Source organism: Mastigoproctus giganteus, chromosome 2, assembly GCF_048544385.1.
Source record: "Mastigoproctus giganteus isolate SK-2022 chromosome 2, ASM4854438v1, whole genome shotgun sequence".
Taxonomy (NCBI): Eukaryota; Metazoa; Arthropoda; class Arachnida; order Uropygi; family Thelyphonidae; genus Mastigoproctus; species Mastigoproctus giganteus.
The window spans coordinates 242,360,827-242,373,616 of NC_143576.1; the positions used below are offsets into that span (position 1 = coordinate 242,360,827).

Consider the following 12,790-nt stretch of genomic DNA (forward strand, 5'->3'; position numbering starts at 1 on the left):
TAGTGAAGCTGTAAAAATTATTATTGAAACTACTCTTCCATAAGGTATACCTGAGGGCGAAGTAACTATTTCGTTGGAAGTTGATGTGAACATGAGGAATCTCTAGTTTACGCTATACAAGAGACAGGAAGCAATTGTGTTTATCTGAAATGGATTTAAGAATTTTCACAGCTTTCGTATTGAGATTATCTAAAGCTGATTTAACATGTAATTAGGAAATATCATACCAAAGTTTTTTGTATGCTGATCGTATCCAATGGTGGATGTACTTATTAGGTGATATTGGTGGAATTGCATCTGTATATGGAATTAGAAATTAGTCTTTTCGGTTATTTTTTGGGACTGTCGAGGCTATTGCAATGCTATGTAGCTGATGTTTCCTTGTGACCGTTCAGTCTTGGGAATAAGATTGATTTTATTGTTTCTTCAAATTCCAGATTGTGATGTTGACTGATGCGCCTCTTGATAATCTGCACCATTGGAATGGTAATATAAGCACTGCCAGCCTTAGTGGAGGTTGGCATGCCATCCTTGCCTCATATCGTGGTGCAAGGAGTTTATCTATTTATTTTTTGTTAGTTGTAGTGTTTTTTGATAGTTTTTGAATAGATCTTTCTTTCTGAGATGTAGCAGTTAGAACTGTGAAGATATTTTAAGAAGTCCATTTAGTTACTGCATTTTAAGAGGATCGTAGCTCTCTTGACGAGGAAAAACCTCTTATTGCTTCAGATTCTGCTTAAGATGAAGTTCTTTTATGCCTGTGTTTTCTAGGATTGAAAGAGAAAACAAATTTGTTACTTTCGGATCCTTACTCCTCAGAAATGTGGATCTTGATTTATATCTCCATGAGAGGTTTCAAGTTTTCTTTCACTCTGAACTATTATGAATTTGTTTTTAATGGAAAGCGTTTTAGGCAAATTCATCAGTCCAAAACCAATCCCAGAAACTTCAGTTTTACTATTCCTTCTTTGCAATTTCTAGTTAGGCTCCAAAATTACAACAAACTCGAAAATACGCGAATAAATTTTTCATCAACTTCGATTGTGGCGTGGGAGAGTTTCCACCCCAGAACTGAACATGCGAAGAAAACTCTCTAAAAAGAAAGATAAGTAAGTCACTAATAAGTTATTATGAGATTAATGCGAAGAGAAAGGCGGTGGGGGAAGCTGAGAACGACAAGAATAGAAATTTTCATAGACAAAAGATTCCATAAATTCAACCTTAATGTCCCGCGTTAAGTAGTTTTTCATTCATCTCCATTAAGTGAACCGAATGTGCGTTTCGAACAGAAGCATCAATTTTCCCCTTATAAAGGAGAACGCAATTCAGGCTAGTTTTGAAGGAATCGATGAACAGTCTCTACCTATTTGGTTCTTAGACTGGAGCTCCTAAATATGACAATAAGCTGGAAATATTGATGCAATAGACAAGTGAATCTTCCTGAGAAAAGTAAAGAATGAATTCCTTTTTATGATGCCTATACCAAGAAAAAGATCTTAATGAAGAGCAGGTTTTTAGCTTGAAGGTCTTGATCCCAAGGAGAAGATTTTGAAAGATCCAAATTTTGCATTAAATTATTAAGCTCGTTTTGTGTTTCAGTTCACATACACTTTCGCAAGTGTCACTGTCGCCATATACATTACATTTAGAAGCTGAAGATGAAATTGTACTGAAAGTTTCTGGTGGAGAAAGTATAGTCGGATTAGGACTGTGTTCTGTGTACACAGAGGCTTATGCAGCAGATAATAGATTAGGATAAGAAGCGCCGCTTTATTTTTAACATTATAATGTTGCAGTTACTTTAGCAAAAATGGCAGTCATCTCGGTGGCTTGTTGGTTCATTCCAAACCATGGGAATAACAGAAGGCAAAGACTCTTTTTCTTGCCTTGACTCCATTTTCTCAACTGTTCAACTCCTGCAGAAAACTTTCTCTGGAACTTGTGGATTATCTCGGTGGTCGCAAATTTCATTCCAAAATATGCACAATGCATATTTTTTCCAGCAAAATATGTAATAATTTTTTTAAAATAAAGCTGCAAAAAATGTATAAAAATGTCACAGTTTATTTAGGCAGTCTCTTGCTGCCATGTTGCTCTACAAAACTTACAAACAGAAATAATTACGGTTTTATTTGAGCTATTGTGTACGAACAAAAATAGTGAAGAGTGAGCAACACTGCTTCCTAGCAATCAGCTACCCATTTATAATTTGATAGACAACGTAAGATGGCTTTCTCCTTGCTAAAGTGAATGCCATTTTTGAACTCAGCGTACGCGATTTAGTAAAGGGAACATATACCAAATCCCAAAACTGAAAATCCAAACCCAGATCCCAAAACTCAGTGCAGAACAAATATATTAATTGGCGATTAGCAAATTACTGTATTAATAAATAACCCATTCGTTGATTAATAATTGTTCTAACTATTAATTAATGACAATTTAACTAACTTATGAATTAACATTCTGGCGTGTTAATTCATTAACGACGGGTTCGAATCCCGTCGATGACGCGAGAAACTTGAATGGGCTTTTTTCACTCCGTGGCTGAGTTCGTGGGTCTCAGGCGTAGATAGCAAGGCTTCCCACTCCCAGAAACTGGGTTTTTTTCGTCCAATAAAACAGGCAAATCGACCAGAGAACACACGCAATTAACAGACACAAATACGAGTTTATGTAATTAATTACGGGTAACTCCAATATAATAATAAGTTTTTTTATGGCTTAACATAATGTAAACTACGCAAATGCATTAAAGTTTGTAAACAAACTTTAATGCATTTTTATTTGTCCAATGTAATGTATATTGTGTTCATTCTTAAATTAACGTTAACCTAATTTTAACTTACTTTCTATTTCACGCCATGTTCATTATTGTACAGCCTTGAACACATAATATATATATTTAATTTGCAGGTATTTAATAAAAATATCTTACCTATCTACATTATATGGCCTAAATGCATTCCTCTGTATCTGCGTAATATTTGTAGTTCTACATATTATATGTGAAAAGCGTTGTCTTCGGATTTGTCTTAGCTGATCTACAAAAGAGAAAAAAATGTAATGGAATTGAATTGAATATAATGTAACAATTTTTGTCACCTAATCATAAAAACGTAACAAATCACTTGCTATTTTACCCCTCAAAAATAGCAAACAGGTTGTCAGTTTAAGGGGGATTTAAACATAGTGTTAGCATTCATTCATATGGTGATTATTGCTATTAACTGCACACAAACTGACAGTTTGGCCGATTAGTTATAGGGCATGTGGAAAAAATGTCCAGGAGTATTTTTTTATATATTTCTTTATTTAAATGATCCTGCCGTGAAATTAGACCACAATACGAACGTAGAATAGTAGTAGTAATACAAACTATAGGCTTGTCCTGGCTGGAAGAGGTTATAATTCAGACTGGGGAGCCCAGGAGTTACGTCTTAAATGAGAGAAAATGGATTCAAAGTTATTGTTGCCAAAAATGATTTGGGAAATTCACTACGATGTAATTGGCCGTTGGAACAAGTCCAGGTTCCATTTAGTAGATTTTACTAACAGTCTGGTTCCTATGATGTCACAAATAGCACAAACGCAAAGTAGTTTAATTCGATGCTCATTTTATTGATTATCACACTTATATTATATGAGAAGAACTTTGTTCGACTGTCTGGGTTCTTCACTGTAGGCATGAGGTAGTTTATTGGGTCCCATTGGTCTTCAGCATATCAAGAATTTGTGTTGTTGAGTCACTTCTATTTGTCCAGTCAGTAATTTAAAGTAATTTAGTAAATTACATTAAATTAGTAAAGTAATTTAATTATATGCTGTTTTTATTGATTATAACACTTATATGAGAAGAACCTTGTTCGACTGTCTGGGTTCTTCATTGTAGGCCTGAGGTAGCATAGTTTATTGGGTTCTCCTTGGTCTTCAGCCTATCAAGAATTTGTGTTGTTGAAACACTTCTATTTATCCAGTCATTAATTTAGCCAAGACTTGGGCATTTACATGTAGCCCACTCATACAGATGACACGCGTCAGTTTGGTCCTCTTTCATGGTTAATGATGAACCCTAGATCACGAAGGTTATCCTAAAACTGCATAATTGTGGCATTTGCTAGCCAAGTCATTTTCAGTAATTTTCTTAGGAAAGAAAATCGTTGCGGCAAGCGAGAAAGGATTTGAACCTGGCTGCAAAAAGGAAGATATTATGATAATAATGTTCTCCTTTGCAGCCAAGCTCGAACCCTTTCCTGCCAGGTAGCAAACTGAATGGCGCGGTTCTTCGGCGTAAGCAAATTGGTTAACACCTTAATTAGGTTTCCTTTAATATTAAAGTACTTCTGGAGAATGAAGAAGAGTAGATCGCTTTCACGGTTAGATCGCTTCTAACAGTGAAAAAAAAAGGCAAGCCCGTAAAAGGTCCTCGCATCATCGACGAGATTCGAACCCGGGTGGAAAATTCCCGGGTTCGAATCTCTTCGATAACGCGAGGACTTTTTATGGGCTTTTTTCACTCCGTGGCTGAGTTAGTTGATTTCAGGCGTAGATAACAAGGTTTTCCGCTGAAAAAAAAAAAAAATGGGGTTTCGCGTCCAGCAAAGCAGGCAAATCGACCAGAGAACATACGCAATTTACAGACACAATACACATGGGTATTATGATTATGATATTAGGGTTCCCCAGAAATTATTACATCTACCCATATATTTATTTGTCTGTAAATTGCGAATACACGTGAATAGTTGAAGTTGACCTTCTAGGAGACCTTAATTCAAAGTATTTTATTATTTTCTGCGGGCTCCAGTGTTTTCCCTATCCGCCGCTGAAGACTAACTGTACATTATTTAGAATTTGTGGTTTTGCAAAACATCTTTATCCACCAACTTCACAGGAATGATTACGACCAATGATTACGGTCCTATATATCCATAACACTTGGAACTCAGTTATTACAATATGTTGAAGGCACCAATTTCTACATTAACCTTCGCAATTTATACAGATAGTTAAAACCTACCAGTTTGTTTACAATGAGGTCAGACATATATCTTACAATTTATAGAATTTAAGATTTACAATTTATGCACGTTATTTGAGGCCGAAGTTCAAGGACACCGCCCACAAACAGTGAATCTCGCATATCCGGCAGTAAATACAAATTTTCTCATCAGAGGTCCTGTAACAATACGATTAATATCAAGGCAACTATATACAGTGGTACTCCACTAATAACATAATTATTCTTAGTCGGCAAGTCCTTTCCTTCTGCGGAAAGTCTCGTCTGCAAAGTTAGCCAGTGCCTGATAATTTTTTTTACATTCTAAAAACTTGGTGAAGTTATTTACATCATAAACTTCCGTCAATGTCTGAAATTCAAATCGAATATCTACATAATATCGACATTCTAAGATTGCATGTTGGACTGTCTCCTCTGAGCCACATTTACATAGAGGAGACGCGCAGCCAGAGTAAATAACTGAGTTTAGACTGCCATGCCCGGATAGAAGGAAAGTTAGGTGAAGACCTGGGTTAAACCAGGGCCAATGTTTTTTTGTCAAATTCAGCAACTTCGGGTATAAAAAGAAAAAGGGTAGTAATTCTTCCAGTGTTGGCATTAGTCCATTCGTTTTGCCATTCCTGGAGGAACTGGTTTCTTAATCTAGTGTTGTCTTCTTTCACTGGCACGTCCAGGTTAACAGAAAGCTGGTTGAACTGTGCTGCAATACCCTTCCTTCTACAATACTGAAAGTAATTGTACAGTACTTCGTATTTACTTAGCAGTTTTGCGTTGATTACCCGTAGTGCTGACGTTGAAATCGTGCGACAAGTTCTTGAAATTGCAATCAGGAAGAAGCACTGGGCTTCAGTCATTCCTTTAATATTTATTTAATGAAATAAATATTAGCAAGATTATTAATAATTATTAATAAATATATTAATATTTTATTTATTATTTATAATATTTATTATATTAATAAATATATTAATATTTTATTCATTATTTATAATATTTATTATACTAATAAATATATTAATATTAATAAATATTAGCAAGATTATTTAATGAAAAAACTTTCGAGCCTACAGACCAGTAAGGCTCCTGGAGTTGATGAATGTGGTTTGTTTGGAGCATTAGCAACTAAGGCCATATTGCTCCGGGATATACGGTGGTCATTCCCTGACCTTTCTGCATCCTCCGTATTTGGTGGTGACGGGCTCGAACCCCGGTTTAATCAAGAAGCGTGTGGTAAGCACTGCTGCTCCTTCCCACCTGGCTACGGAGGCGCCTCCTGGAGTTGATGGAATATACCCTATAATCTTAAGAGAGGCGGCAAGCGAGTGCATTGAACCACTGGGGCTAATTATGCGAGCATCACTAGACTCTGGGGAGATTCCCTTGGATTGAAAAAGTGCAAATGTATCTCCCATACATAAGGGTGGCTCTAAAAGTGAAGTTGGAAATTATCGACCTGTCAGTCTGACTTCAGTAGTAGGGAAAATCATGGAGGCAATGATCAAGGGTGGAATTCAGGATCATTTGCATCGAATTGAAATTCTCAAGGATACTCAGCATGGTTTTGTAAAGGGAAAATCATGTTTAACAAATCTGGTTCGCTATTTCGAAAGGGTCACTCACGAGCTGGATTTAGGGAATAATTTCGACATTGTTTATTTAGATTTCAGCAAAGCTTTTGACTCAGTCCCACATGAGCGGTTGCTTTATAAGCTGGAACAGGTTGGAATCACTGGGAAAATCCTTAGATGGATAGAAGGATGGCTTCAGGGCAGGAGGCAGAGGGTTGTGATAAACGGCTATTCCTCAGATTGGGTTGATGTAAGAAGTGGGGTTCCCCAAGGATCGGTATTAGGACCACTGTTGTTTTTAATTTTCATAAACAACATTGATGAAGGGATAGAGGGCGTGATGTCTAAATTTGCAGATGATGTTAAAATTGGTAGAGTAGTTAATGATCACTGTCAAGCTGAGCTTCTTCAGAGAGACCTAGATAGACTCCTAGGAATGGTCAGAAAAATGGCAGCTGTGCTTTAATCCAACAAAGTGTAAGGTATTACACCTGGGAAACAGTAATCCCAAAAAAACTTATTCACTTGGTGGAGTTCACCTAAACCCAGTACTGGAGGAAAGGGACTTGGGTGTTACGATACGGTCAGATATGAAATTCTCTGAGCATTGTAAACAGGTTGCAAGGAAGGCCCATGGTGTCCTATCGATGATCTATCGAACCTTTGCAAGTAGAGATAGAGACGTGATAATCTCATTATATAAGGCTTATGTTAGACCACACTTGGAATACTGTGTTCAAGTATGGTGACCGCACCTAAAGAAAGACATCGAGCTTCTTGAAAGGGTGCAAAGAAGGGTAACTCGCCTGGTGAGATCGGCAAAAGGGCGTCCTTATGAAGAAAGACTTCGAATATGTGGGTTGCAGAGTTTGGAAACTAGACACCTTAGAGGAGATTTGATTGAGGTGTTTAAGGCTCTGAGAGACATCAGTAAAATTAATGAGGACAAAAATTTTCAAGATTATAAATGATGCTAGAACTAGGGGACATAAATTCAAGTTACGGGGGGAAATGTTTAGATTGGACTGCAGGAAGTTTTATTTTAGCCAGCGTGTTATAAATTACTGGAATAAGTTGCCTTCATGGGTGGTAGAGGCCGACAGTTTGGGGAAATTCAAAGGTCATCTGGACAGTACTTTCGGGTAAGGGAAGCGCATAGGATGATAGGTTTAATTTCCTTTTTATTTATTTTTATTTTTTTTTATTTATTAATTATTATTATTTAGTTATTTATTGTTTTTATTATTGTTTTGTTCGGATTTTTTTTTTTTTTTGGCTGGTGCAGCATAAGCCATAGGCTTTCTTGCACCATGCGGCCGATACTAATACTAATATTGGGTAACACAGTGGTTATAACGACTGTACTCCCCACACCAGCCCGAAAAGGTGCAGTTCGCCTCCGTCGATGACGTGAGGAACTTTTATGGGCTTTTTTTACTCTGTGGTTGAGTTAATCGGTCACAGGCATAGATAACAAGATTCCCCCTCCCCCCCAGAAACTCGGGTTTTGCTTCCAGCAAAACTGGCAAATCGACCAAAGAACACATGCAATTTATGGAAATATTACACCATAATATTAAAATTATGGATAACCTCAAGATCCAAGGTTGAAATGATAAATAAAAGAAACGGGAAACCTTATTTATGGATTGATTATGTATGAATAAGAATGAAACTTATTTAAAAAGGTTATGGACATTTAAACACTTATTAAAATTTCTGCTTACTCTAAAATTCTTTGTAAATGATTTCACCGTATAAAATCACTATTGGACCATGAGTTCGAACGGAAACTTCCGAGCCATCATCAGTTGGTTCATAATAGCAGAGAATGAAAGAGAGAGTTTAAATATATGCACCACATGAATTAGATTCATGTGATGCAATTCGAGCATACACGTGCGGATTTTTGTTTTTTATTCCGATTCCATATTAACGATAAAGTATTGGAGAGTTTGTCGTTAAGAACTGAAAAGTGTGTATTTTGTTTAAACCACGCTATTGCTTAGAAAGTGGTTAATTTATAACTAAAGGGTAAGTTGACTGGTGTTATTTCTGTACCGATTCTCGGTTGGTAAGAGGTGGACTGGACATGTTGGCTGAGTTCTGTTTTTTGATGTATATGAAAGCTGGCTTGGCGATAATAGGCCCGCAGTTAAATATGTTTGAGACATCATATTTAACTCTAGTGCTGTCGTCCACAGATGCAGTTCGCACAAACTGCAAAGCGGCAAAGTTTGATGCAGCACATTCTCTCCGGGACAATAAGTGCCCCATTTATCTAAAAGCTAAGAGGAACCAACAAATAAAGACCGACTATGGCAGCACGCCCTAAATAATTCAACATCAACATCATAAAGTTTATCCAACTAAACGCCCAGCGAGCACGTGCAGTAAGTGCCCAGATTAGAATCAGGGCCGAAGAGGAAAATGCTGACATATTAATTCTATAGGAGCCATATACCCATTCAAAGGTAGTCAAGAGATACCCCCCCCGACTTTCAAAATCATACATCCAGATGAAGAGACATTCTGGGCTGCGATAGTCGTCCGTAACCCTAACATCATGGTTACAAGGATTTCCTCCTTATGCACTGCGTGGACAGCGTGTGCTCATGTAATTGGACCCCTGGGAACCTTCTACCACATCTCCCTCTACTGCAGACCTGGCCAAGATATCTCTCCAACAATAAATTATCCACGTACAGTCCTTGCTACGCTTCCCAACAGCAAGATTATCCTTGGGGCTGATGTAAATTGTCGCTCTTCTACCTGGTACAGCTTGACCACTGATCGCTCTGGGTGCCACAGTGGGCAGCTCCTTGAAGATTTCCTGGCCACTTCTCCCTTCCTGGTCCTGAACAAGCCCAATAACCTACCTACCTATTCCAGCACTTTAGGAATCCACAATAGATATCTCCATAGCCACACGATCCATTTCCAGCAAAATTTCTGGGTGGCAGGTCAACGAGACCTGGACCACCTCAGACCACAGAGCTATTAAATTTAAACTCACAAGATCCATTGATCCAACTCCACCATCTCACTACAATATCAGTCGCTATGCGATTAACAAGGCCAATTGGGAAATATTTTGCTCCACCCTGCAGACAACGATCCAGGATCACAACTGTTCTAACTTTCCAGCACCCCGACCAACATCAGAAACTCACAACAGAAATCATCATTTAGGCCTGCAATCAATCAATTAGAAAGAAAATACCACTGCCTAATCCCGTCCCATGATGGTCACCAAAGCTAGAGCCCCTTCGCCGAATTGTATACTACAAAAGAAAAACCTTACAAAGAGCTCGTACTTCTTGGCCCTCAAATGAGGTCAACACCCAGCACGAAGAAATCGCAGAGTCAGAAATGACTACACCTCCCTTATAAGGCAGCGTAAAAGATCATTTTGTGAACGACTCTTGAAAACGAGTCGTTCGAGTGGTGATGGTGATGTGACACAACATATCGTATGGTATGTGATGCCGCATCACCACCAACAAGCTCCCCAGTGGCGAAGTTATCCAATCCATTCTCACACCCCAGGGCACTATGACTACATCCTGGAAGTAATCTATGGCCAATATTCTGGACACACATTTTGGCACAGATACTGACCCTCTGACAGCACAACAGCAAGAAATATGTGAGGCAAACAACACCTACTTCAACAATGCTGTAGAAGATCAATTTACCACCGATGAACTGCAGCAAGCTCTCACCAAAATGCAAGAGAGGAAATGCACCGGACTAGACCACATTGGACCCGAAGTCCTTAAAAAGACCGCCCAAATCAATGTCCAGTTTCTACTCGACATCTTCAATAAGTGCTTCTCCCATGGATCTTTTCCGGAAGAATGGAAAAACGGCAATGTAAAGCTGATCATAAAAAAATCCATCTAAACTGCTTCAACAACCAGAGTCATATGGACCCATTGCCCTGCCCTTTTGTCCATGGTCAGTAAACTGTTTGAACACCTACTCCTAGTACGGCTCCAAGACCATTACACCAAATCCGAGCTCCAGTCCAACTTCCAGTTTGAATTTCGACCGTGGCGTTGCACAGAAGATGTACTGCAAAGGATCATCTCTGCAGTCTCAGCTTCTACCTTCAAAAACTTCCTACTAATAGCAATAGAATTCGCTGGAGCCTTCGATAGGCTCTGGTGGCCAAGTATCCTTCGCAGACTTAGGCAAGCAAATATTCCATTAAATTTATACAGAGCCATCCAAAACTGCTTATCAAATAGGAAAATTATCATCTCCTCAACCTTACGAAGAATCAACAGGTCTATTTACAGAGGTTGTCCCCAGGGTTCGTCCTTGGTCCTTTTCTGTGGAAAATTGTCCTGGATGAGCTCCTTGGACTGAACCTAGGTCCTGTAACTATACAAGCCTTTGCCGACGATGTCACCATCTCCATTGAGGCTGAAAGTAAAGCTTCTCTGGAGGCCAGAGGAAACCAAGCACTTCAAATCCTTCAGGATTGGACAGCCTTACACAAGATAAGACTCTCACCCCAGAAGACACAGTCCATTCTCCTGAAGGATTTGAAGTATTTATCCCATCTACCTTATTACCGGACACCGATCAATAAACCACAAACTAGCATCCATGGGAATTATTGATAACCCCTAATGTGCATGTGGTGAAATAGAAGACTGGAACCATCTAGTATATACCTGCCAACATTATGAGGACCTCCGCAGCATCCTGTGTACTCGTATACAAGACAACACTCAAGGAAATTAACACTTATTCATCACAGAAGAAAACTACTACTATGCGATTACCAAGTTTGTACAAGCCCTCTTCACAAGACGGAACACCCTATTGCCAACGCAGAATATGAACACTCCAAACATCTGATCCTAACCTAACTGGCCAACCGATTTTAACATGAATGCGATTAACTCGCCAACGGGCTACCTGATTCGCCAGTGGCGACATATACGCAGCTCTCTTGCTGTGTCTTATTTAGCCTCTTCCCCGTGTTCCCCTTTCACCTGATGGCGCTTATTGCTCCATTGATAACTTGGAGGATGCCTTTGTCTACATCCTCCATATTTCTAGCTATACCTCCTTTCTCGCGTACACTCTGTATTTCCCCGACTCTTCCCCCCCTTTTTTTAATAACGGAAGCCTGGCTACCTCCTAGCGGTGTATGCGGGCAACGTCGAGTCCCACCAGGGGCCCTAAAATCTCTTTTTTTATTCACATATGGATTTTCTTTATGGTATTTTATTCCATTGTAAGTTTGTGTGTATAAAACGGATTTTTAATGCTGTATGGATGAAGCGAATAAAAATGCAAAAATTTCATTGTTTCTCTATCTTTTCTGTATATACGAGTTTTAATTGATTATTATCTTCAAAAATTCTGAAATTCAAAATATTTATACAATTTTTTTGCTCAAGTTCAAGAGTGTTTTAATCTGTGGTGGCGTTGAATTTTGAAAGGAGAATATCTTTGGTTTGCATGTTAGAAATTATAAGAATAAAATCTGTGTAACGGATATATAATTTTAATAGAATGTTTAGATAAAATACTTCGCTACTAGACTTCACATCATTTACTTGAAAAATTCAGCGACCCTTGCTTTGCTATCGTTAAACTTGAACTCACAAAGAGATATCGTGATAAATTTTGGGGAAGCTTCTTAAGTTATAATCAACAGGTGACACAAGTAACTATAGACCTGTTAGTTTAACTGGTGTTCCGGGGAAAATAATGGTGTCACTGGTTAAAGAAGCATTGAAGGATCCTCTAGACAAGACTGCAGTAATAGTTAAGACACAGCATGGGTTTGTTAAAGGGAGGTCTGGTCTGACCAATTTGATTGGATACTATGACGTAGTCACAAAGGAACTGGATGCAAAAATTAATTTTGATATCTATATTTGGATTTCCAGAAAGCTTTTGATACTGTTGCTCATGGAACACTACTGTACAAGTTGGAGCAGTATGGCATTTAGGGCAAGTTGCTACAATGGATAAAGGGATGGTTGAGTGGGTGATAACAGAGAGTGGTAATCAATGGACACTGTTCTTCGTGGACTTTAATGGAGTTTCCCAGGGTTCGGTGTTGGGCGCATTGTTATTTTGTGTATTCATCAATGATATCGATGAAGATATATCAGTCTGAATGTCGAAGTTTGTAGATTATACAAGGATTGACAGGGCTCTTAATGACAGTAAA

General features: G+C 38.4%; 1 protein-coding gene across 3 annotated transcripts in view; it reads right to left on the reverse strand.

The window, feature by feature from the left end:
* The window catches only part of LOC150090315 (immunomodulatory peroxidase-like), a 196,393-nt gene that overhangs the window by 12,405 nt on the left and 171,198 nt on the right, over positions 1-12,790 (reverse strand). For all 3 annotated transcript variants that reach the window (XM_090389799.1, XM_090389798.1, XM_090389797.1), the window contains exon 13: positions 2,939-3,044. In XM_090389799.1, the coding sequence (XP_090245925.1) occupies positions 2,939-3,044 (106 nt within the window). The remainder of the gene's footprint in view (positions 1-2,938; positions 3,045-12,790) is intronic.